The sequence below is a fragment of the Empidonax traillii genome, unplaced genomic scaffold (genome assembly GCF_003031625.1).
Source record: "Empidonax traillii isolate 1590-97213 ecotype Southwest subspecies unplaced genomic scaffold, ASM303162v1 scaffold2:size4533513, whole genome shotgun sequence".
Classification (NCBI taxonomy): domain Eukaryota; kingdom Metazoa; phylum Chordata; class Aves; order Passeriformes; family Tyrannidae; genus Empidonax; species Empidonax traillii.
In genome coordinates, this window is record NW_020955195.1 from 3,340,786 (window position 1) to 3,367,386 (window position 26,601).

The window sequence follows — 26,601 nt, forward strand, 5'->3', positions numbered from 1 at the left end:
GACCTCCACTTGCCCTCTAGACTGGCTGGTCATGACTTCAGAAATCCAGACCCTGGGAATCCAGAGTTTGAAAGGAAATAATTTAGTGCATTATTAAAAATACACACCCCCATTTTAGCTTGCATGTGTTTGTTGTTGGGCTTTTTTTCTTTTTTTTCCTCTGTGTTACAGTATCGGGGATCGAGGTCACTGTTTGAAATGCACAGTTGAAACTTCTTAGCCCGTTAGCAACAGTTATTTTATATATGGGTTAAAAAGACAGCAGTGCTGTAAATGTTAAATACACATCATAGTGGTAAGAAGACTGAAACGTAGTTTATACGAAGCCTTAAACTAATATTAAATGTCAAAGATTTCAGTGTACTGCAGTGAGAAAACTTTGTTCTAAACCATCCTGTCTTTAAAGATGCCTGTCATCGGAGCCCAAGAATGGCTAGGAATTATATTTTGTTTTGCAACTTGGGTACTTCTCCTGTGGAAGTATTTGATAAACATATTTTTTGGCTTTATGCGTTTTATGTGTATATGTGGTGGGGACAGAGAGAGGCTATTTTTTAGTAATTAGTATGCATGAAGGATACAGATGGTGAGGTGGAAGAAGGTTCACAGTGAAGTATTGAACTGGGTAATAGGATTCCAGGGGCAGCTTCTGCATCTCTCAGTGTTTATGCTGCTTATTTTCCAAGTGAGAATAAGAAAACAAGGTCTAGAAATTTCATATGGATTGGTATCCAAGCGTTGCTCCCACAGAACCAGTGTTAGGAAAGAAAATATACTGCAGCTCAGATCTGCAAAAAGAATTCTGGTTTGATTAACCCTGTAAAGTGAGAACATCACCTGACTGTGAGCCACAGCAAAGGTTAATGGCACCCAGTAATTGCCTGTAAGCTTATAACTGGAGAATTAATCTTGAAATACTTAAAAATAGCACATTCCTTATAGCTCAGGAAGATCTGTGACATCATTCTTAAAAATGTTTTGATTTTAGAGTTCCCTGAAGAATACACATAAAGGAGTGTACCTTTACAGTATGCTTAAAGAAACTCTGGTAACTTTTCAAAGGGCCTTGTGTAGCCAAGGAGATCGTGTGATTTTGAGGAACATGTAAAAAATTAGGAGCTAAGGAATGTTAAGTTTAGTTTAGAAAATCAATAATGAACAGTAGAAGTAGTCTAGAATGACTCAGCGTTGTTAGGATTATTGTGTTAGTGGATACTAAAAATTACCAAGGAAGTAGATATTAATGGCTGAAAAGAAAATAATCAAGGGTAAATTGGCAAAATAAATCTAAATGGCATTGTTGTGTTTTAAGCCCAGGCAGCAGCCAAGCCCCACACAGCTGCTCGCTCACTCCCCCACCCGCGGGATCAGGGAGCCAATCAGAAAGGTAAAAGCCAGAAAATTTGTGGCTTGAGATAAAGACAGTTTGGTAGGGAAAGCTAAGGCCAGACACACAAGCAAAGCAAAACAAGGAATTAATTCACTGCTTCCCATGGGCAGGCAGGTGTTCAGGCATCTCCAGGAGAGCAGGGCCCTATCATGTGTAATGGTTACTGGGGAGGGCAAACACTGTCGTTCCAAATATCCTTCCCTTCTTCCTTCTTCCCCCCACTGTAGATGCTGAGCATGATATCATATGGTCTAGAATATCCCTTTGGCTGGTTTGAGTCACCTGTCCTGGCTGTGCCTCCTCCCAGCCTCCCAGCACCCCCAAATCCCTCCCCAGCGTGGCAGTGTGAAAAGCAGAAAAGGCCTTGGCTCAGTGTAAGCCCTGCTCAGCAATAACAAAAACATCTCTGTATTATCATATCAACCCTGTGTTCAGCACAAACCCAAACCACAGCCCCACACTAGCCACTGTGAAAAAGTTAACTCTACCCCAGCCAAAACCAGCACAGGCATAGAAGTAATGAAGTCTTCAGTCGCTTGGTGATGATGTGGAAGTCAAATGAGTGTGTTTTCTGGTATATGACAGTGTGAGCAGGGAGTTTTCCTAAGCGAGGAGAATACCACTAGAAACACAAACTGGAAGGCTGTTAAGTGTAGGCAGGCGTGCAAGCTGTGGTTTACCTGGCCACTGGCAAACTTCAGTACTGTTGTCTGTAGGCAGGTTCGTTTCAAAGGTATGAAAACGCCCATTTACTCTTGTACTGTCAGATATTTGTCTTCCAGGAGTCAGTGTATGACCCAGGATTAATTCTGAAGCAAGATGGGATCCAGAAAAATGCCAGTGCTGTTGTTACTGAGCCCCCACAAGACTTACTGGAAAAAAATGCTTTAACCAGCACAAGAGTAATATGCTGCTGTAACAGGGGCAGAGCTTAAAATAAAATATGAAGTCTCACATGTAATGACAAGTGGCCTTTAAAGTGCAAATCCAATTAGTTTATTTCAGAGGGGTCAGAGAGTAGCATTGCAATAGGCCTGTGTAAAGGACAGGAATGTGCTAACCAGGCAGTCATTGTACTGTCGTGCTCTTTGTAGGACAATTTGTCAGACAATGGAGAAGTTCAGAGCAAATTTCCTAGTTTTCTTCTTCCTGAAAAAGAATTCTAAGCTGTTAGGATGTTTTCGGGTCTATGCTGCATCCTTTTAAAGTGGTTATACTGACAGAGAAAGCAATACAAATTGTTAGTAGAATCCTCTGCCAAAATAATTTTGTTTTGCTTTCATCACAGTCCAGAAACTACCTTAGGTCAGAAGTACCTTCACTTGTCAGCTCAGGTGATTGTGTGACAGAAGATCCTGTCACCTTTTGTTCCTGATTCTGAAGCAGAGGACACTGATTAAATAATGGGTACCTTGGTAATGTTTGATGTGGGGCCTGACTGGATTCACCAGAATTCAGCTTGAGGCTTTGGTAATTTAGGGTGGGTTTTTTTCACCCGCTAGAATAAAATCTGTTTGCTAAATGTGTGTGTTGCAAAGTCATAGCATTGTAGTTTATTTGGAAGGGGACTCTGGAGCAGCTTTGAGGGTAATACTGTTTAGGATAGTATGGCTGCTTCATCAGTGATACAGGAATATATATACTTTGTTTTGTTAAGTGTGGTGTGTTGCCACCATTTGATCTCTTCAAACATTGAAAAAAAATTCAAATAAATACAGTACAACTTGTAAAATACCGATATTTTTATCTATATATATATATATATCACATTGAAATTGCATTACTCATATAAAGAGAAGTTTTGAAACTAAAATTCCTTTTGGCCATGTACCCTTGTAAAAAATTATGTCTTAACAGAAAAGACAGGCTGTTATAAATGTAGTCCTGAAGCAGACGTCTCTTTGAAAGGCAGATTTTTATCCAAGGAATCCTACAGTACTTTTGTTTCGTTGCTAACCTCCTACCAATTTTGAGAACGTGCTAGTTAGAGTTAAGTATTAAATATACATGTAACTTTTGTAGCTATAGATGGATAAAAAAACCCAAAACTGCTCATAATTTTGGTTGGATTTTCATATTTAATTTGTGTTGTTTCTTGGTTGGTTTTTTTCCCCTCCCAGGGGAAAAAATACTGATCAGCAGTATGGGTACTGAATCCTCTCCTAGAGGGTTGTCGTTGAGCCTGGTGTTCTTTTTGCTAAGTAGCCTCGCCTTTCTGGCTGTGAACAGAGGGCTTTAGAGGTCCAGAGGAGTTGGAATAGTCACAGACTCCTGCTTCTGTCTTTGGAAAGAACCAAAATTTAATGTCTAGAAGGTTTCTTTATGGGCAGAAGGGATAATCCTTTGGTCACAGGCACATTGCATTCTAACACTGATAGATTTGTGAATGAAAACAGTAACACAGTTGTAGGTTGCCTCATTTCCGAAGCCATGGAGGCATGACGTTTTCATTTTTTCCCATATGACCTCTAATTGTTAGGATCTTCATTAGCAAAGGAGCTTTTCTTAGTCAGGAACACGGTTGTTCATAAATTTTAGGATTCTTTTATGAACTTAAGAACAAAACAGATGGGGAAATAGCCATTTAATACCCTCAGCACTAAAAACAAAGATTCATGATATCACCTAACTACCTTTTCTTTTTAATTTAGATTTTTTTTTAATTTAGATTTTTTTTTATTTGGATTTTTTTTTTAAATTTAGATTTTACTTTAAAGGATAACTTCTCTGGTCATTTGTATTTCAGATTAGAAATGGGATAGATTTGGATTTTAAGAGATGGAGAGAAATTAAAGTTGAGGGGGAAAAACGAAGGGAAATATAAACTTACAAAGGAAAAATAATCTGATTTGCCAGTGACTGTTTTGACTTCTACGAGTGCATTTCTTAATATTTTTTTTCCAGATGAAGGCATTTTTATTTGGCTCGTGCTTGTATGTTTGATGTGTATTACAAGAAAGAAATGGAAGAAGGTATGGGTGGGAGAACACACAAAGGTGTAATCGCGAGACTGGAAAGAACTCACGTTTTTATTTTTTTGTTGAATAAATGTTTCATTTCGTATTCTCTAAAAACAAGGACCAGCACAGGATTTTGACAGTACTCCCCCCTCCGTGATAGAACAGTGTGTATTACTGGACTTCTTGACATCTGCACTGAGCTGACAGTGTATCCAAGGAAAAGATACTTCCATGTGCTTATGTGCCTGCTCATCTATTCACAGCTCTCCTCAGATGGGTTGTGGCCCTTTGCTCAGCTCCAGGGAAGTTGGAGTTGGCACTGCTGCCTCACTTGAAAACAATCAGAGTTTTATAGATGGAGGGTTTTAGACCACTGATCATTTTAAGGGATTTTTTTGTTTGTTTGTTATTAGGCAGTAAATGGAAAAGTTGCTTTTCTGTGCAAAGTCTTTAAACAATAAGATGATTTGCTCCTTTGAGTCATAATCTTCACGTTTTATCCGTATCAGTATATAAGATATCAGGACTCAGAAAATTCCTTGAAATTAAACTGCTCAGCTAGAAAGGGTCCTTAGAGGAAAATTTGACTTGGTGTTCTTATGTGTGTGTCTGTTTGCAGGGATGGAGATTTTCAGTTTTCCAGTCAGGAAGTAGGTATTTAATTTAAGCATCATCACAAGAGTCATAGCAAAGCTTAAGTGAAATCAGAGGATCAGCTAAACAAACTGTTGTTAGCTTTGGATATGTTTGTGACTGACTGGTGGTTTTGTATTCCCAAAGGTATGCAGAATTTTTTTGCAGAAATTCTTGTTCAGTTATTGAGTTCCAGAGAACAATACAGTGTTTGCATGTATTGTTTGGGGCAGACTAAATGCAGTTAAATTTGGAATTCTTTTAAAGTATTCAACTCCAAAGTTTGGCCATCTTACTTACTTTATTCCCAGGATCTTTATGTAAGTTCCAACTCTCTTATATCTTTGGGACACTGGAAAAAGTGAAAACAGAAGTTTGCATTTACACTGTGCAGTGACACTGTAGAAATAAAAATGCTCTTAAAGCTTAAAACATATGCTTACTTTGAGTAATGGATAAGAATAACAGTGCAAAAAGGAGGAATATGCTGTTATTGTTTTTGAACATTCAGAACACGCTCTAAAGCTGATTCATACTTAATTTATAAATAAAACAAGCAGATACGAGAGTTTTTGAGAAGTTTTTTTTCCATTCTGGTAGTCTTGTCATCTTCAGTTGAATGTGGTACATTTAAGTGTTGGCCAGCAACCTGTCGTGCAAATATGGGAAAGTAGACTTTTTTCTTAATTCTAGCTTCACTGGTTCTTCCCACAGATTTACAGGGTATTAGTCAAGGACAGGTGATGCAGAACGTGAGTTTTAGTATCTGTTCAAACATGTCCAATATTTAATTTATAGCAGGAGATCCATAATTTTATGAAAGTATTTTTCTGTTACTTATCAGTGAATCCTATGAAAGTATTTTTCTGTTACTTATCAGTGAGTCCTAGAAAAAAATGTCAGTGAAAAGATTTTTAATTAATTGCTGGAGAAAACCATGTATTTTGGGTTTTTTTTTATGTGAATGTGAATCTTAGTTGTGTTTCCTGTAGAACATAAAATACCTGAGGAGAAAGGAAAGCTATTGCACGATTTTATAAATTTTAATGTTATGTTTGGCAAACTTCTATGTTAGCAACTTAACAGCACGTCCTTTTCATCAGCAGTACAAAAGTGCCCACATTCAACACAGCTAAAAGTTGCAACCAGTCTGTAACAGATAATCGGATTCCTTTGTCACTATCAAACTTTGAAGTTATGCATTTGAGACATTTCCAGAACTACTTAACTGTGAAGCAGTGGTTCAGCTGTGGCATAAATATTGACACATGGTATCCCTGAGGACTTCTAAATTGCAATCTAAATTTGAGCTATTGCTGGGAGTTCAGCTTGTGAAATCTCAGGTTGTGATTGAAAAGTACCGTGGTTGGCCCAGTACGTGGGATAAGAGTAGTGGTGGAAAAGTGAAGGTTTGGCAATACTGGCAGCATCACGATTAGAAGCCTTTGTTCCTAATGAGTGTTAGAAAACTATGTTGTGTGTACTAATGGAAATGAAATGTAGTCTCTGATTTTTGTCGTCGGTACCCAAACACTTGTTGAATGTGGCCATTTCAATGAAATGCCAGATTAACTTGGCATTGATTACAAGAAGGACATTTTTAAAGAGGGCTCGATGTGAACACAATAACCGATGATACCGCTTTGAAGTAACCCCTATTTCAATGCTTTCTCTTCCAGATTTGTACTATGGTGGAGAAGCTTTCTCTGTAGAGCAGCCACAGTCATTTACTTGTCCTTATTGTGGAAAAATGGGTTATACGGAAACATCTCTTCAAGAACATGTTACTTCTGAGCATGCAGAAACATCAACAGAAGTGGTAAGGAGCCTCAGAATTGCTTTTGTGGTGGAAATATATTTAAAATAGTATCTCTTCTGAAATTGTTACCCTCTTGTTGTTTTTCTGTCTTGAGGCATGTTTTCATTTAAATGTTTTGTCAGAAGATGTAGCTACACGTGACAGTGACATCAAAATTGTTGTGATTTGTGGGTGTCATAGTGAGCTTGCTTGCTTGTTTTATGTTTTTTGTTTTGTTGTCCTGATAGAAAGGCTGCCATGTTTAGGAGATTATTATTCTGTAAGACAAAATTTTTGGAAGTTCTCATGGTTATCCTGTCTAGTTGTGTCTCCCTTGTCACAGCCAGTATGAGAGAAGGAAGACATACAAAGAGTTTGGTGTGTTTTTCATGTAAACTATTTTAATGGGCCTGGTATTTTTGTGAAGTGGGATTTTACCATTCTTTTAAAATCGTTACTGTCAAAGCAGGGGGCGTTTCCCCCATCCCTAACCATTAGGACACTAGATGTATTAAAAATGCACGTCTTAAACAAGTGTCAACAGAAATACATTATGAAGAAATTAGTTATGAGGAGGTTCTCTTTTCTAATCTTGTACTTTTCTTAACTTCAAGGAATTCTGTGGAAGAAAATGAATGATTTCTCTCCAAGCCTGTTATGGAACTTGGATGAAGGGGTGGTATGAAAGGGTGTTTGTTCACCTTTTTTGAGACTCAAAGGTGTCCTGATCTTTCTTAAAAACATAGGAAGTTGAACAGTTTACTGCACAAATCAGCTGGACTGTAGGATCATTATTTAACTCAGCGTCACACTGCACTTTTTGTAATCTCCTTGAGTTTTTCTTAAGTTTTGCAACTTTCAAACATAGCATCCAGCATTCAGAGTTCCACATTTGGATGTCTTTATTTGGTTTAGTGGCTTAGTATTGCAATTCTCATTTGCACCACTTGATGTCAGTGATCTGTTCCTGACACAGAAATGTTCATAGATCCCAGGCTTTTAAGTTTGACACGGCCTTGTTTTCATCTGTGACTTCTAGAACTCGGCACTAGTTCTGAACTAACAACTAAAGCCTAAATTTGTGATTCTAGACACCTGCTAATCCAGTGAATCCTGAAAGAGTTGTATTTGTAAAAAAAAAACACACACAAAAAAACCCCAACCCCTGAACACTTTCAGTGCATCAGTTTGCAACACTTCTGTATCTTTGTTCCAAACACTGATAAAGGACAATTTTTTAGTCCTTGAATATGATTGTCTGTGTTTGTGCTAAGTTTTGAATGTAGCTTTGACAATAAATGTTTAGTGTGCATGCACATCAAACTTACTTGGGTGCTGTAGCCTTACTGAGACAGTGAAAGGCTACAAGACTGCTAAAGAGGAAAGTATTATGGATTCTAAATGTTTGTGGTTGTAGGTTTTCAAACAATTGTTTGTGTTTAGATGGCGAGCTTGTAGTTGTTGTAGTATCTGTCTATCAAAAGATGTGTTTTATTTTAGATATTTTCAGATCTTTAAGGGAAGTTTACAGGGGTAGTCACAGCCCCAAACACCCCCACCACCCCAGTTTTTCAAAGAGTAAGCCAAACAATATTTCCTCAATTAAATTTTGCCATTTTTATATGCAGAGTGGTGCAGGTAAGAAGTTTACTTTCTGCTGATTTTTCTCAGGTATGTACAGCAATGTTAGGTATCTGTGGGCAGGAATCACAGACTGACTGAGGTTGAAAGGGACCTCTGGAGGTCACTTGAGCAGGGTCACCTACACCTGATTGCCCAGGACCGTGTTCAGACAGTTTTTAATACACTGGGGACAGCAGCTCCACAGCCTCTCTAGGCAACGTGAGCCAGTGCTCACTGACCCTCACAATGAAAAAGTGTTTCCTGATGTTCACGAGGAAACTCCTGTGTTTAAATTTGTGCCCACTCTGTCTGGTCCTGTCACTGCCTGGCTTCACCATCCTTTGAGCCTCCCTTTAGGTATTCATGTACATTTATAAGGTCTCCCCTTGAGCCTGCCCTTCTCCAGGCTGAACAGTCCCATCTTTCTCAGCCTTTGCTCACAGGAGAGATGCTCCATTCCTGAAATCGTCATTGTAGCGTTTTGCTGAACTCTCTTCAGTGTGTGCATGTCTGTCATGTATGTAGAGCTGAGAACTGGACACAGTACCCCAGGTGTAGCCTCACCTATGCTGGATGAAGGCAAAAGATCACCATGCTTAGCCTGCCGGCAACACTCTTTCTGGTGCAGCCCAGGACACCACTAGCTTGCTTTGCTACAAGAGCACACTGCTGGCTCGTGTTTCACCAGGACTCCCAGGTCCTCTTTGCTGCAGAGCTGTGTGCTCCAGATGACTGGCCTCCAGTGTGTGCTGGTTCCTGGGGCTGTTCCTCCCCATGTGCAGGACTTGTTCTTCCCCCTTCATGACATTCCCATTGGCCCATTTCTTCAGCTTTTTGAGGTCCCTCTAAACGGCAGCACAGCTCTCGGCATATCAGCCGTTCCTCCCTGTCTTGTGTAAGCAGCAAAATACCCACGGATCACCACCCTCTGAATCCAGCCACTGAGACAGTTTTTACTCCACCTCACTGTCTGCTTATTCAGACTGTGTATCAACAGCTTGTCTTTGAGCATCCTGTGAGAAACAGTGTCAGAAGTCTTACTGGAAGTGCAGGTAGGCAATACCCCCGCTCTTCAGTCATCCACCAGGCCAAATGCTTCATCATAGAAAGTTTATGAAGTTGGTCAAGCATGTCTTCCACTCCATGAAGCCATTCATGACTATTCTTGATGATTTTCTTGTCTTTAATGTGCCTGGAAATGGTCTCCATCACCTCCCCAGGATGAAGGAAGCTGACCACCCTGTAGTTCCCAGGTGCCCCTACTTTCCCTTCTCTAGGATAGGAGTGATGCTTGCTTTACTCCAGTCCTTGGGCACCTCTCCCAATCACTGTGAGTGTTCAAAGGTTATTGAGGTCACCTTCTCAATAGCATCTGCCAGCTCCCTCAGCACTTGTTGGTGCATCCCATCACAGCCTGTGGACTTAAGTATGTCCAATTCGCCTAAGTGTTGGATTTCAGGTTAGTAGTAATGTTCCAAATCAGATACAGCACAAGTCTGCTAGCACTGTAAATACAAAAATTTTAGGAGACTTCATCAAATTTGGTCTCCGAGTCTCGTTTCAGAACAGACATGCAAAGTTTCTACTATTACCTTGCATGGCATCAGCTTTCTCACCTTTAGCAAAGCAGTAACTAGGCTACTTGTACATGAGCTGTAAGGACTAGGCTGTTGATACTTTGCTGATAAAATTGAGGAGGGCTTTCCTTGCAGTAATCTGAGAGAGTTTGGATGGTTCCTAAGTCATTCTCGAAGATCACAGTAACCCTTGTTGAGGTTACAGAAATGCTGTCACTTCAAGTGGTCATCTTAAATAGGCAAGTAGTGGTAATATAAGCACAGTTTTGAAAACTGGCAGGTATTCTGTGAGTATGATTGACATAGGACTTTGGGAGTCATCACGCAGGGTAGCATGGTGATTTCTTAATAGAAATGCTCATGAGTTAAAGAGAAACTTCTGACTGCAGCTTTTGTTCATGCATGTTGTAGTTAGCAATGATTCTTAGTTGTGTCACTTAATCATCACTGCTGCAGTCTTTGTTGTGACTCTTGTCAGAGCTTATGCTTAACTAAATTGTTTATGTGTAACAATTCTTGCAAAATTTTCCTAGTCAGAGTTCTTGAAAGTTGAGTTGGTGTTTAGAATTAGAGTTGGAATACTTTGATTCCTTCCTTCCTTCTCATTGTTCCTTATAAGTTTTTCTTAGCTGATGTTTTTCTTAGGACTGAGTCTCTTTGGGCACACACGTGCAGCTTGTAACGCTTTTGTCCTATTAGCAAAGAACTTTCTTTTGCTTTGCTACCTTCAGTAGTGTCTTGTTTTTCATGTGTTCAGCTTCTCCTTCCTCAGAGTAGATTAAATGAAAAGAAAAAAGATTGCTTTGAAGGTGTTGCATTCTCTTGGTATGAAACACATTCTTGAAGATTAGGCAGCTGTCATGAAGTTTATGGACATTAGAACCATCTGCCCAATACACATCCATTCCTGTATCCCTACAGGGTAGCTGTATGATATGTTGGCTTAGGGGAGGATTTATTATATTATACTGTGATAAGTTGTTCCCTGTAGTGTGTCCACTTTTTTTGCTTCTGTAGTGGTAAAAAATCTGTGAAGACAAATGCTAAACGTGGAAATAAGGGTGGAGGGCTTGTAGCAAAAAGCTTTTAAAAAGCCTGGTTTTCTGCTCAGAACTGGCTACTAAAATTAAAGTGGCATTAGATGCAGCAATTGCTGTGGAAAGCAGCTGAGATTTTACAGTGAACTTACTTCAAGACTTCGTTCTCACCTCCATGAGAGTAAGACAGACGTGCACTGTTCTGTAGGTGTCCTTAATGCCTTGGTCTTTGAGATCTGCTGTCAACAGCTTGGGTATATGCATGAAGAGCACCAGGAGCAAGAGGTTTATGTTCCATCCCAGCTATTGTAAAGAAAAATGGAATATGCTTTTCATGCTGTTTGTGGAGTCACTCAAAAAGAGTGGGGCATAATTAGGGCAGTTGTAATAGTAGTGTTTGTCTGCCTAGTTAACCTGTACTTTGGTTTAGAAACAAACCAAACCAAACAAAACCATCCAACCACTGCTGTGTGGGATGGTCTCAGTTTGATACTTAGCAAGTACTTATGGGCAGTTTCATTGAAGCCTCTGCTGGGATGAGTGTGAAGCAGGGAAAGGCATTCCTGTGTAACTGGACTTTGGTCTATGGCACAATTGGCATACAAATACTAATTTTCAAGACACTGAAAATTGAATTTGCGAATCATAACTCTGGTTTTCATAGTATTCTGAAAATCATGAAATAAAAGGTGACTAAACATCTGCAATTCAGTACACTTTCTGGGTTTGTTTGAATATGTTGATATCCAGGTGTTTGTGAATACCTAGAATGTGATTTCAAAGCATAAGATGTTTGACTCAATGACATAAGTTCTATTTTGTAAACCTTATAAAGCTGGAGTTTTTTTTCTTGCTTTGTCATTTCAGATTTGTCCAATATGTGCAGCATTACCTGGAGGGGATCCAAATCACGTAACAGATGACTTTGCAGCTCATCTTACACTGGAACACAGAGCTCCTAGAGATTTAATATCCTTTCCAAGTTGAGGCAAAGAGGCTAGACTGTTTCACCTAGTAGCCATGATGACTTGGTTTGATTTTTATAGTCAAAGGGGCATATTTTGGTTTTCCTGGAATCTAGGTTGGTAAAGATATTATATGTCAAAAATAAACGGGTTTATTTGCTAGTTTAAAAAAGTATAAATGCCAGAAAGTGCACAGACTGTAGGTATACCTGAGAATGCTTTTTGCTCTGACAGCAGAAACGTTTAAAGAACTTAAACACAGAGAGGTTTTTTCACTTGCACTGTTGTTTATCATGCCTGATCATTACTCTTGATGCTGTTCTGTGTATCAAGATTCAGTAGTGTGCTTGTGTGTATTTATAGCATCAAGATGATTCAAGCTTAGCTAGTTTTGACAGAAGATTTTAAACTTGCTTAACTGATGTTAACGCAATCGTTTAATAGTGTAATTTTGTAGCGTTACTGATAATTTGTAAATATTTGGGAAATAGTATGTTATCTTTCAGTTACCTTAGCAGCCAGTTACGCAGTTATGTCTGTGCTTGATGGCTGAAGAGCCAGAACTGTTAGGGATTTTTTTAGTCCTTGTTCTAGGAATATTTTTCTTTATTAAAACATTTTCTTTCTCCCTAGGATTAACTGATGAAATATATTTTGGGCTTTTACCTAATGATATGCAGACTAGGTAGCATCCCTACAGTCAGTAATCTCTGAATTATTCCTTTGTGTCTCATTTAAACATACAGACAAAAAGGCTGCTTTATAACTTGGATAGTGGCTTTTTCTTTTAAGATTTTTTAAAAAGGAAAAAAAAGAATAAGAACATTGGAGTAAAAAAATAAACCCAAGCCCTACCAAACAGAGTTCATGACACTAACAGAAGGGAAACAGCATTTAAGGAGATGGCTCCACTTCAGTTACAATTGTGTTTGTTTGCATTTCAGTCTGTTAGTATTAACATGGTTTAGAGTCAGGACTGACTAAACGTGCATGTTAAATACTACACAATAATTGAATCAATGTAAAGGGAGTTTGGGTATTGTTTGGCTCTGTGAAGGAGTAACAAATAATGCAAAAAACACTACAAAATTGGATAAAACCAATTATCTCTACTTCACCTTTCTGTGTTTAGACAGGAGTGGAGTTCTCAGCATTCAGGAACAGGACGGTGCTGAGAGCTTGGTCCCACGCATTCCCAAGGTCCTCAATGGCCAGGAGTTGTTCTGTCCTCCCTTTCAGGAGGAGGTGGGATGGGGCAGATGTGAGAGTGTCTTCCAGACCATTGGATCTTTCCTGGCCATTGGGCATCTCTGAGATGTTGCTTGGTGGGTGATGTAGTTTGAGCAGTTTAGTTAATGCTCTTTCTAACAGCTGTGAGTTTTTCACAGAATCAGAGAATATGCTGAGTTGGAAGGGACCCACAGGGATCATCAAGTCCATCTCCTGCCCCTGCACAGGACCATCCCCAAGGCACAACCTGTGTCTGAGAGTATCATCCAAACACCTCTGAACTCTGTCAGGCTTGGTGCTGTGACCATTTCCCTGGGAGCCTGTTCAGTGCCCAACCACTCACTGGGTGAAGAACCTTTTTCTAATATCCAACCTAAACCTGCCCTGACACAACTTAAGGCCATTCCCTCAGGTCCTCTCACTGATCAAGACAGAGCAGAGATCAGTGCCTGCCCCTCCTCTTCCCCTCACAAGGAAGTTGTAACTGCAATGAGTTCTCCCCTCAGTCTCCTCTTTTCCAGCTGAACAGACCAAGTGCCCTCAGCTGCTCCTCACACATCTTCAAATCAAGGCTCTTCATGGCCCTCCTTTGGACACTCTCTAACAGCTTCAGATCTTTCTTATATTGTGGTGCCCCAAACTGCCACAATATTGCAGGTGAGGCCGCCCCAGGGCAGAGCAGAGCGGGTCAATCCCCTCCCTGGACCAGCTGGTGATGCTTTGCCTGTGTCCCCCAGGACAGGGTGGGCCCTCCTGGCTGCCAGGGCACTGCTGACTCACATTCAGCCTGCCATCCACCAGGACCTCCAGGTACCTTTCCGTGGCACTGCTCTCCAGCACCTCGTTCCCCAGGTCTGTTCGAACATCCACGGCTGCCTTATGATGCAGAATCCAGCACTTCCCTCATGCAACTTCATGTGGTTGGTAATTGCCCAGTTCCTCTGATTTTTCAAGGTCTCTCTGCAGGGCCTCCCAGTTTTGTGTCATTTGCAAACATGCATAGTATCCCTTCCAGTCCTGTGTCCAAGTCATTTTTGAAGATGTTGAAGAGCACCTAAGATGGAGCCCTGCGGAGCCCCACTAGCTGTGCTGGCTGTGACCACTGGCAGCATTGTATTTCAGGTGTTTTTCAGTACCTTTAAGAGTAATCTTCCAGTACTTGCTGGTAAACCGGTAGTTTCTGGGGTCCTGATTCTTGCCCTCCTTGAAAATCAGGACAGCGTTTGCCAGCTTCCAGTGCAATGTGACCTCTCCAGACTACCAAGACCTCTCAAAAAGAAAAAAAAAAACCAAACATTGAGAAAGATTTTGTGATGATATCAGCCACCTCTTTGAGCATTCTGGGATGAAGTCTCTTTTAGTTGCCCTCAGGCTTCTCTTTGTTATTTCATCTCTGCCAGTTTGAACAACCAATAATGGACAGTAATCAGAGGGCCTTATTAGACTGGAGACTTTTCCAGTAATATCCCTTTCCCAAGCCCCTGGGAGACCGCAGACTTCTGTGTGAGTTGTGTCTGATCTGCATTCCCTCCATTCCCCTTAGAAGGGAGTCACCTATTACAACTAACTGAGGCTTTTTCTAACAAGATCTACATCCCTAATAACTATGTAGCACTATACCAAAGGTCCAGCTGTGGGCTTCCAGCATTGGCTTTAACAGCTCTGTGGGCCAGGAAGTTTAAATTTTCCAAGCTGCAGAGTGAAATTAATTTCCTGCTGAAATGCACAAGTTATTTGATTAGAATTCAGGCTTCTGCAGCATTTTCTCCCCCCTGGAATCGGAGATGCCACAGATGACTTTTAGTTAGGGAATGTTTGAGCTATAAAACATAATCTTTTCAAATACAGAAGCCTTCACTTGCTGGTTGCCTGGGAGAAGAGACCAACCCCCACCTGGCTACAACCTCCTCTCAGGGAGTTGTAGAGGGTGATGAGGTCACCCCTGAGCCTCCTCTTCTCCAGACTAAACAACCCCAGCTCCCTCAGCCTCTCCTCACAGCACTTGTGCTCCAGTCCCTTCACCAGCCTCGTTGCTCTTCTCTGGACCCGCTCCAGCACCTCAATGTCCTTCCTGAACTGAGGGGCCCAGAGCTGAACATGATATTCAAGGTGTGGCCTTACCAGCACTGAGTACAGGGGAAGGATCACTTCCCTGCTCCTGCTGGCCACACTGTTCCTGATCCAGGCCAGGATCCATTGGCCTTCTTGGCCACCTGGGCACACTCTGGCTCATGTTCAGCCTCCTGTCGATCAGCACCCCCAGGTCCCTTTCTGCCTGGCTGCTCTCCAGCCACTCTGTGCCCAGCCTGTAGCGCTGCAGGGGGTTGTTGTGGCCAAAGTGCAGGACCCAAAACTTGGCCCTGTTGAACTTCATCCCATTGGAATCAGCCCAACTCTCCAGCCTATCCAGGTCCCTCTGCAGAGCCCTCCTGCCTTGCAGCAGATCAGCACTTTTCCCCCAGCTTTTTGTCATCTGCAGATTTACTAATGATGGACTCAATCCCCTCATCTAAATCATCGATAAAGGTGTTAAACAGGACTGGGCCCAGCACTGATCCCTGGGGAACACCACTGGTGACTGGATCCCAGCTGGATGCAGTCCCGTTCACCAGCACTCTCTGGGCCCTCCAGCCAGTTCCTGACCCAGCACAGAGTGCCCCTGTCCAAGCCATGGGCTGCAGCTTTTCCAGGAGTATATTATGGGAGACGGTGTCAAAGGCTTTGCTGGAATCCAGACAGACACATCCACAGCCTGCCCCTCATCCACCAGGCAGGTCACTTGATCGTAAAAGCTGAACAGGTTGGTCAGGCAAGACCTGCTCCTTCTAAATCCATCCTGTCTGGATCTGATCCCTTATCCATCCTGTAGGTGTTGTGTGATGTGCTTGTGTCTTTTTGTAGTAGCCAGAAGCTTGTTCTTTCCATGAGGGGTCTGGTCATTCCTTTCAGTCTTAAATTCTCGACCTCCATGGCATCACAAGGTTCTGCATCATAATTGTGATTTATGAAAAGTACATGGTACAACTACCCTTACTGTAGTAGATACCATATGAGTGATAAGCATGCTATTGCAAAAATAAAAAGGAGATGGGAGATGGAGGACCTCAGCTAAAAGTCTAGTAACAGTTAAAATATTAAAGTTTATGTTATTTCATTTTTCACCAGTGATTTTTAAATCTTGTGATTTTTAAAAGGAAGCCTTATCTGGACTGTCTTGGAGAAATGCATGTCAACTACTTTATGACAAAAATAATCTTTAAATAATTTGTTGATTGCATCAAAATTTATATGAGAGAACCCGTAAAAGGTTTGACAGGAAATATAAACATCTGATAGGGAGAAGTGGGGGAAAATGAAAAACATCATTGTCATAACAGGAATTAGTGGTACTTCTTTGGCTAAAAGAAGAAAAGGTGAAACAAAGGGGTATGATGGATGTGCTGAATACTCCATAAACCTACAGTTTTCCTAAGGACACTGAAGTGGTGAAATTTCTTGGATAAAAGCATGAATTACAGAAGTAAAAAGGATTACAGCAATTATTATGTACTTCTGATAGGAGTCGCAGGAAACCTTTTTGATATTTTCAATACTTAACATAAGATTTGGGGAGGGAGAACAAGATCCCTGTGTCTCAGTAGTAAGCTTGGCTGAACACGTTTTTGTGGGGTTTTGGGGGTGTTTTTTTGGTTTTTTATATTACTGATTAGAAAATTTTGATCCAAAAAAAACCCTAAATAAATAAAATTACCAGATCTATAAGTCTGACTTGCACCATAGCTTCAGTGTGCTTCAGAAGTTGAATCATTACTTTGTGAGTGAAGAGCAGTGTGCATCTGAGTATTTCACCCATCGTCTGAGTATTTCAAATGTGCTGGTGGTTTTTGACACTCAGTGCCAAACAGTTGTGTTTCCTTAACACCTCGGCCACGATGAATCCAGTGGCGTTCGGCATGTACGTAGGATGTTCCACCCGGGCCGGGGCTTGGGAGGCCCCCGTGCACGTAGATCAAACATGCACTTTACTACCAGTTCCCCTGGTGGGCTTTCATCTTCTCAGAGTTCGTATTCTCCAAGCAATAGAGAAGCCATGGATCCTATAGCCGGTAAGAGCCTTCACCACAGCGGTTGCCCCGACGTCCTCCTCTCGTGTGGGAAGCAAAACTGAACCTTGCCAGTGCCCAGCTTTCTGCTTGCTGTGGCTGTGGGCACTGAGCAGGGTGCTTGTAGCTTGTGCTTGGAATTCCAGGCAGTGTAAGGCTTATTCCTAGGCCTCTGCACTGGCGCTGAGTGTGTCTGTAGGTGATTGTGTCCAGCTTCCGTCACCTGATTTAGCACGTGCCATTTTAACTTGCCACGTGGTAAGGGTGTTTGTGGGGGAGAGCATCCGTCTCAAAGAGGATGAAATCAGCTCAATTTGATGTCAATGGGAATTTAAAATTGGGTTTCAGTTTGCCTTCAGGCTGCTGTTCAAGTGCCAGGCTTTTATTTAATGTTTAATATCACAGACCATATTTTAAGATGTACCTCTGAATTCTTTTGTAAACTTACTGTTGCAAGTATTTGAGGTCTGTTTTGGTCAAGGTTAGAAAAATTGTGGGGAGGGGAGGAGTGTGTTATTTTCAGCACCGGGATTCCCAAGAATAACTTGTTTGGCCTCTGTTTAGCTTTGATGTGAAAAAACTTCTTTTTTTACAAGAAAGAAAAAATAGAAAATAAAGACAGTTCTGAAAAACAAACATAGCTTTGCCTGAGGGCAAATACAAACATTTTCATGTGGTGGTCTTTGCCCATGCCAGTTTAAGAGTCAGGGAAACCCCAGAATGCCTGCTGCAAATACACCTTTGCTTCAGATGCATAAACTGGAACTTCCTGCTGTCTGGCTGTGATTTCTTCAGAGGGAGGTGGCAGCTAGCTGGCTTGATGAGCTCCCCTGGAAGGGGGGCTGTAGTTCTGCTGCCTTCCTCCATCGTGGTCCCCTTTACCTGCCCACTGCTGGCTCTGGTGCTCTCCTGGCCTGGGGTGACTTGGTCTAACTCATTAAATTAACCTGTGAATAAATTAAATTAGCTCTTCAAGAGGAATAAAATAAGCAAGGTCACGGGAGGGGCTGAAAAAGACTCACATTTGTTCAAGGAGGGAGTATGTTCATGAAGCTTCCAGTGGAAGGCATCGTCTTTCTCTTGCAAGGGCAGCTAGTTCAGCTCAGTTAAATGTGGAGTGACTGCTGAAGTTTGTTCTCAGCCTCACAGGATCTTCCCACTTAGCACCATTACATGTGGAGTAAAACGGGCTTATTCTGCATCTTTTCTGGTGGAAGCTGTGTTTCTGCATTTGGAGCGCACTGAGCTGGGTGTCCTTGCTGTTCCAGGGCTGTCTTGAGTTCGCAACTGGTTCCAAAATACAGTTTTGCTACACTCCAGGCTTAAACTTACAATGAGGATAAATATATCTAAATCTTGTTGGGAAGTTTAGCATGGCTTCCTTTTTACTGGAATAAATACATAGGAAAGACCACAGTAATTTTTGTGTTTAAATGAAGTTAGTAGCATCGGTTGCTTCTTTATTTACAGGTTTTTTTTCCTCCCTGTGGCATTCTCTAGCAATTAAAAGCTATGTAATCTTGCTCTTGCTGTCAGTGTTGGTGAAAGTGTCTTGACCACCCTGAGTTTGTATTTTGCTTTATTCCCTCAGAGAAAGCTTGCATTAGAGTGATTACATTTTGTTAAGGCAATGGAAGAAAAATTATCATGACTTCTGTAGTGATTTTGTAATGTGGAAGAGAGGGGCAGGAGCAGGATTGTCCTCTGCTTGCTTTGCCCTTGCATCCACTGCAGCAATTGTCTAACAGAAGAAGTACCTGCTACACAGGGTGTGGAAGAGATTCTGCAATAATGCTCTGAGCAGTAATTTGCTGCTAATAGTTATTTTAAAAAATTCTTTGTGGCTGAAACTTGCAATAAGCATTCCGTCCTTCTGATTTGGAAGACTGAAGAACAGAGGGGTTTTTTTTAATTGCTAGGCCTTCTCTGTGCTTCCAGCAGAAATAAAAATTCCTACAGAATGCTTTTGATGTGAAGCAGTGCTCCAGTATGTTTTCTTAGCTAAATGTTTTTTATTAAAAGTTTGAAACAATGGTACAGTGTTTCTCCTTGCTGCAGCACAGCTTCCCTCTGGGGCAGTCAGGAAGATGAAGCTTGTGCTTTCAGGGAACAATTGTTGAAAGGGAAAAAAAAAAATCCACCAAAGTGAAAATGAACAAGTTTCTGGGTCATTTGGTATTTTGACTTGAAGTCTCAGAGGATTGTGCAGAGGACATAATTTGCCGGACAATACCTGTGGATTGACTCTTAATCTTCCTTACCCTCAGAGCCATTAAATGCTCTGACTTTAAAAAAAAATGTGGGTTTTTTTTAAAAAAAAAAAAAGGAAGTAGTTTCATGGGCTCTCTGAGCATTGTTTGTTCTTTGATGTTGGTGATTGTAAAAAAAAAGAAAAAAAAGGACTCGATGCACTGAAATTCAGGGTGTATTCATTCTGTTGTGTAATGCTCGTTTAAGATCTTTCATCATAGTAGCTTTCTCTTCTCTGGCAGAGCTTTTATCTCAGCTATCAGGTGTGAGGCGTTCTGCAGGAGGACAGCTCAACTCCTCTGGCCCTTCTGCTTCTCAGTTACAGCAGCTGCAGATGCAACTGCAGTTGGAACGACAGCATGCACAGGCAGCAAGGCAGCAACTGGAGACTGCACGCAATGCAACCAGGCGCACCAACACGATCAATGTCAACACCACTATGACACAATCTACAACAACCACCAACACATCTAACACAGAAAACAGTCAGCAGACTATCCAGAATTCCCAGTTCCTTCTTACAAGGTAACTCGTTTGGTGTATTTACCTGTGTGTGTTTGCCTCTTACAGTTTCTGTTTAGTTCTGGTGGACATTCAGAGCTCAGTGAAACTTCAGTGTTTGGAGTTAGGGACATGCCTAGGATGGTGCTCATTGACAGCATACTTACCTGGTTTAGAAATTACACTTAGATCCCAGGGTATTTTAAAGAGGATTCACCTCCTATGGCATTCCAGTTCTTTCAGAACATTGATTATTGACCTGAAATAAAAATGTTTTCCACATAGGCCTTACCGTGCCCTCTGCAAGCATATTTTTGTTTGTTTGGTATTGTGAAAGAGTGTGGGAATTCTAACAGCTCCTGTGCCAAGAAACCTGGATTTGAGTCAAATGGATTTTTGTCTAAAAGTCCAAAATAATACCATGTGGCATCTTTCAGTCAGAATCTGATTTGAGAACCTTAATCAAAGCACCTGCAAGTGTCACGGATTGTGATTTTCAGAGTTGGAGTAAGGAGTTTCCTTGCACCTATCAGGAGATGCACTGTACCCTAGGAGAAGTGGTGGAATGGGTGTTGTATGGTGCTTCAGCAATCCGTAGGGGCTTTACGTGTGCAGTAACATATTTTATGGCAAATGTGAACTTAAAAGTTGATGGAGAAGCACAGGAGGCACGCAACTGCATGTCTGGGAAATGGCAGCAGCCCTCCCTGAAAGAGTCCTGAATAGCAGGAAACCTCATAAATGGTTCTTGGTTTTCCTCTCACTTCAGGCTCCATTCTGAGTGCTGTTGCAGGAGCAGGGAAGGGGTGGGTTGTTAAATCCGTGCCCGTCTCACTGCGGGGCCGAGGCTGCCAGTGCTGCTCGTGTGGAAGGGCGGGCAGGACTGTCCTGGAGGAGCGGTTTCTGAGCACATCTCTGTGCCTGTTGGTGGTGTCCTTGGTGAAATGGGCTTTTAGCAACTGCCTGTCTTCTCTTGCCTTGCTGCTGCACAGGTTGAATGACCCGAAGATGTCGGAAGCAGAGCGTCAGTCGATGGAAAGCGAGCGGGCAGACTGCAGCCTGTTTGTTCAGGAGCTTCTACTGTCCACTTTGATGCAGGAAGAAAGTTCCTCCTCAGATGAGGATGAGCGGGGGGAGATTGCAGATTTTGGTGCTATGGGCTGTGTAGATATTATGCCTCTAGATGTTGCTTTAGAAAACCTAAATTTAAAAGAGAGTAATAAAGGAAACGAGCCTCCTCCACCTCCTCTTTGATGACATCCCACTTTGCAGACAATGTCCTCTGTGCTGTATTTGCCAATGAAAAGTGGACAACAACTATCTTGGGTTTGTTTTGGTGATTGTAATTTCAGGTCTGTCACTCTTGTTACATTGTGTACATTCAAAAGAAAGAGAGAAAAGATATATATGATAATCATTTCCACTTAACTAATTTTTACTTCTAGCAGGTAAATGTAGGCTGCAGTGCAGAGCAGAAAGCTCTGTGTCCTGTACCTTGACATGCAAAAGGCTCTCCTAATACTCCACATTCAAACTGAAGAGGAAAAAAAAAACAATGAAAAATCTCTAATGAAGCTGCTGTGTGTATTTATGAATATTAATGAATAAAAACTGCTTGGATGGTTTACCTTAACTACTGCATGACGTTTTTTGCAGCGTGCATGAGTTTTAGTGACCTTGTCATTTAAAAATTTAAATACAAGGAGTAAAACTATAAAAAAAAAAACACAAAGCTTTCCCATTATTCGAAGGTTACCTGAGGAGAAGGTTAGCGCTGAGTAGCAGTTTTGTGGCCACAAAGTAGCTTTTGAATAATATGTGACAGAATGACACCTTCATGTGCTGTTCCTGCACAGGATGGAAACTCTGCAGTGGGATACATTGTCGTGACCAGGGTGTGGCATTTTTGCTGTACGTGATCATTATGTTGCCCTGTCAGCCGTCACCTCAATGTGTGGAGTTAAATCTTCATTTTTATGCATCTGTAGGAGACACAACAGTAAGGCCACTGCTGGAAGCTACTGCAAGGGACTTTTTGTGTGCCCTGAAATCAAATGACATTCACTTTTGTTTAAAGCTTTTCTTTGTTGTGGTTGTTAAAATTTTTTAATTGTTAAATATGTTTTATTCAGGTGTAGACAATTCATATATTCACTGTGTTTCTTAAAAAAAAAAAAAAAAAAGTTAACCTGGATCATATTGTCTTTAGTTTTAAAAAGCCTTTCACAGCCTCAAATCATATTGAGTTATTTATGTATTTGCTTCATAGTTTGCAGAGACTTGACAGTATGAGGAAGGCTAGAGGATTTGGATTCCCAGACTGTCAGTATATTACAACGAAATTCCTAATGCTAACTTTAGCACCTTTTATTTATTGTTTCTTTTGGTTATTTTCTCTGGTATAAAAAAAGTTGACAAAGCCTTTTAGTTGAATCATGCCACCTACATGCCTATACTGTTAACCCTACTGGTTTGGAAAAAAAAAAAAAAAAGGTGTTTTTGTGCATAGAAATTTATAATAGCCCCAAGGCAAGGACAGGGGTGTGTTTGGTTTTGGTTTTTTCTTTCTTCCTTTCTTTTTCTTTCTTTTTTTTTTTGGTGTTGTGGGGATTTTTGAATGTAAAAAGTTAGGTTATAAAAACAAAAGTGCACACAGCTTCTGATGAAAATTTAAACTAGGCTTATATCATAATGGTGTCTTTCCAGATCTCTCAGCTCACCCCCTCTCTCTTTCTCTGTATCCTCCCTTCTCAGCAGCATTGTAGAGTAAACATACAGACTTGGACACCACGTGGTGTTCTCAGCAAAACTGTGACATGTATGCTAATCCAGAATAGCAGCAGCAAAAGAAACAACCCCATAGACTGAACTTTTAAGTTCCCTCCTTTTTTTTTTTTTTTTTTTTTTTTTTGAAATCATCAAATCTTGATTATTTCCATGTAGAGCAGCACTAGCTTTGTGGTTTTTTGGTTGGGTTGTTTTTTCTTTTTTTTTTAGTCTCTGCAACAGAAAATGTTTCAAGGGAAACTTTACATGCGGCCTCTGGTTATCCTGAGAGTTACCCCCAGTAGGGACTTTTTTTATTGATTGATTGTTGAGGATTTTCAAAAATTTTTCAAGCTGTAGTTTTTCAAACACATCTTCTGCACATTACAATAAGACACACGGTTCAATAAAGCATTTTCAAGACTGTTGTTCAGTTGATTTTCTTTGGTTTTGATGTATTATCCGGACAGTTCCAGAAATTTCTGCATCTGTCTTTGATTCCAGCTGTATACCCCAACACAAAATCAATTTGTGGAGACATCCTGAGTGATTTACATAAACATGTTCTGAAACCACGTGCTTTGGGCAGTGATGAAGTGCACAATCCTAAACTCTTCACAGGTAGGTGAGTTCAAGGTTGCACAGACCAAGATGCTTTTAAAGCAGGCTCTTCTCAGCGTGGTGGTATTTTGGATTGGCGTGTGGCTCATCTCCAGAGGGTACTTGGATTGTGTGACTTCCAGACTCCACCCTGCTTGCTCTGAAGGGGATGCAAAGCAGTCCTGTCCGTGCTTACTTAGGGACTGAGTGTGTGCTGACTTGGGTTCAAGGGTGTCCTTGGGCATCACATCAGCTCCTACAAATCTTCAGTTGCTTGGGGATTTAGGCTCTGAGTGGTTTTTAGGTTTAAAAATTATACAAAATGGCTACTGGGAGGGTATTTATTTGAGTAGTCTGCCAGTTCCTGTTTGCAGGGAGGTGTTTTTCATTCTCAGAGTGAGCTTTGGGTTATTCTTCCATGTGAGGGGGCAGAAAAAAACAACCCCCAAACGAACAACTTCCCAACACAGAACATGGACACCACCCTTCCAGAAAAGGGAACCTTAGTACTCGGCATTGGCACAGCTCTTGGAGTGCGGTGAAACCTGTACCATCAAGGGGTGGTTAAAGAATCCCAGGCAAAGGTATCAGCAGAAGCAATTTCGATACAAAAAAGGTCTGTGGCCACATTCACTCTGTTACTACAAAGAGAAAAAAACACAAAGGAGGTTTTGACCAGAGTCAGTCTGGAATGATGTACAGAGAGGCTGGGGATGCAAAAGGGTAAGGATGGAGAATGGACCCCTGTGGAGTCGGGAGGTTCAGTGTGGCCCCCTTGCCAAACTTAGCCTTGGAATTGCTCAGTGGTTTATGCCTGGAGGATTTGGCAGCCCTTTTAATCACTGACTACTTTTAACACTTGCAGAATGATTCAGTAGGATTTACTAGAAGCAAAAGAGTAGCTTAATTATGAATCTGAGATGGCAACACTGATGCTGCACTTGCTGTAGAGCACTGCAGTGAATTCACAGACACAGATGTGTAGTCTGCGTGTGTGTGTGTGTGTATAAAGGTACCTGTTAAAAATTCCCCCGAGTTCAGTGAAATACCATTGGATGCCTTTGCATTTCTCAGTGGGCAAAGGGTTTGAGCCTTGGGGAGGGTGGTACCAGCCCATCCTCAGTTTTCAGTGACAGAGTTCTCAGACCTGTGAGTTGACGAGCTCAGAGAGGTATCCTGCTCCAGGAGAGGTGCCGGCACAGCCACTGTGGCCACAGGAGCTCAAAGGGCCTCACTTGGGATCCCCATTCATAGGGTTGCAAGATGCTTGGCTTTAGTCATCCATCAATTTCCATCCTGGCCTCAGCCCAGGCCAATAATTTTCCTCAAAAGTCCAGTAACAATAGTATTGTTTCACTCCGCTGTGATTCAGCCAAAAATGGGTTTCCCATGCTATTAGCTAGAAAACAGAGGTTGGTTAGGCAGCAGGAACTCCTGGGAACGGGCGGTGTTACTGACAGGGGTGTTACAAGCCAAGGGGAGCCCCTGCCCGTGCAGTACCTCGGGCGGGTCCCGAGCAGCTCACAGGGGGGTGTGTGTGTTGTGCCTGTGCAGAGCGGGCAGAGGCACCCCCAGGGCACCCCCGGCTGCTGGAGGGACACCAGAGGCGGTGCTGTCAGCAGAGCCCGTGCCAGCCTTCCCTCCAATGCCAGCCCCCAGCTGGTAAGGACTGCCAAAGAGCCTTTTCTGGGGGAGGGGGCAGACAGAAGGGCATACAGTCATTCCAGTGCTTTGTAACAGTTGAAGGGATTGGAACAAGGGTGTTGAAGGTGGCAACAAGACTGAAAAGCTGCTTGAAATATTGCTATGTTCTGATTTTTTTTACTTGTCTGTTTTAATCAGAGGCCTGAGCTTCCCCCCCCCCCCCCCCCCCGTTCGGGTCAAAGCCAAAGAAAGACATCACACACAGTGGTGTGATAAACAGTGAAAATGCATTTTAGCTTGCATCCACCTCACGTTTTCCTTGGGATTGTGGTGACTGCCTTCATCAGTTTCCTGGGAGAGGGTGGGAGGAGCTGGTTGTGTTCAGGGAAGCAGGAGGTTCCATTCTCTGTCCTTGGCTCAGGGTGGGTTTGTAAGACCTCCTTTCTTGGCACAGAGTTGTGCTCCCTGCTAAGCTCGTGGACAGTGTAGCTTGGCTCAGAAACCAAACATCCAGATGTGTGCACACCTGCAGGTTTGAGATGTAAAGGCAATTCCACTCCATGAGCCAGAAGGCCCAGGAGGCACCACTGGCTCCTGGGGCTCTCAGAAGACCTAAACCAGCAAAGCAGTGGGCACATTCAGTATGCGAAGAGTTTTCCAGTTACATCACCGAATCTTTTCCCTGGCATGGCTGACCTTCACTCCCGGTCTGCCTGCTTTGCCAAAAGGACACTTTGCTGTTTCGAGGCTGTTGTTTCATTTCAGCTCCCAGGGAACAGGAGCAAAGTATGGATGCCTAGCACTGGTGGAACTCCCCTCTGTGGCGCTGCGTCCTGTGCTGGAGGCAGAGTGACCGTGCCCTCCCTCCTTGGCAGCCCTGCAGTCCTTTTGCAGCCACTCTCGTACAGCCCTCCCTCCAAGCGTGCTGCTGGCTCCTGCCTTCCAAAACACCCTGGGTGGGTACAAACGTGCTGGTCTCTGCTTTGTTGCATGACGGGGCTTGAGACAGGCTGGTGTGCACAACGATTTATTTGCAGGTCCTTACACGTACAGCATAGGTGCTCCGAAGTTATTTGTGGATAAAAATGGAAAAGGAGAACGGAAAGGAAGCTGTGCAGCTTCTGGAATGTGCTTCCACCACACCACCTGTAACACAGCCGTGTTGCAGCTTTGCCTCCTGCAGAATTTAACACAACACAAGGATAAGCACACTTAGGATGTGGTGTGAAAGCGGGGCCCTGCAGCCGTGGGGTGTGCAGGAGGTACCGCTGGAAGATGACCTGTGCTGCTGCATCCTCCCTGCTGGGACAGCAGCTGGTGGGGGCAGAGAGAAGGTGGGTGGGCTTCAGTTCCCCCCTGCACCGTGTGGAGGCAGCCCTGGCCTCGGGGGAGTTGATGGGGAGGGGAGGCCAGAAAAAGGGATGCTGGTGTGGGCCTCGGCACACTGAGGGGCGGGGGAGCTGGGAGGGGAAAATGTACAGCAAAAGTTGGGAGAGATTGACAGAGTGGGAAACAACAGGACAG

At 42.3% G+C, this 26,601-nt stretch overlaps 1 protein-coding gene across 4 annotated transcripts in view; it reads left to right on the forward strand.

Annotated features, from left to right (window-relative positions):
* Positions 1–23,261, forward strand: part of KCMF1 (potassium channel modulatory factor 1) — a 47,439-nt gene extending 24,178 nt beyond the window's left edge. For all 4 annotated transcript variants that reach the window (XM_027898676.1, XM_027898841.1, XM_027898929.1 and 1 more), the window contains 5 exons: positions 6,663–6,802; positions 11,886–11,987; positions 17,145–17,319; positions 19,809–20,091; positions 21,060–23,261. In XM_027898676.1, coding sequence (XP_027754477.1) covers positions 6,663–6,802; positions 11,886–11,987; positions 17,145–17,319; positions 19,809–20,091; positions 21,060–21,321 — 962 coding nt within the window. In that variant the 3' untranslated portion in view covers positions 21,322–23,261. The remainder of the gene's footprint in view (positions 1–6,662; positions 6,803–11,885; positions 11,988–17,144; positions 17,320–19,808; positions 20,092–21,059) is intronic.
* The last annotated feature ends 3,340 nt before the right edge of the window (positions 23,262–26,601 follow it).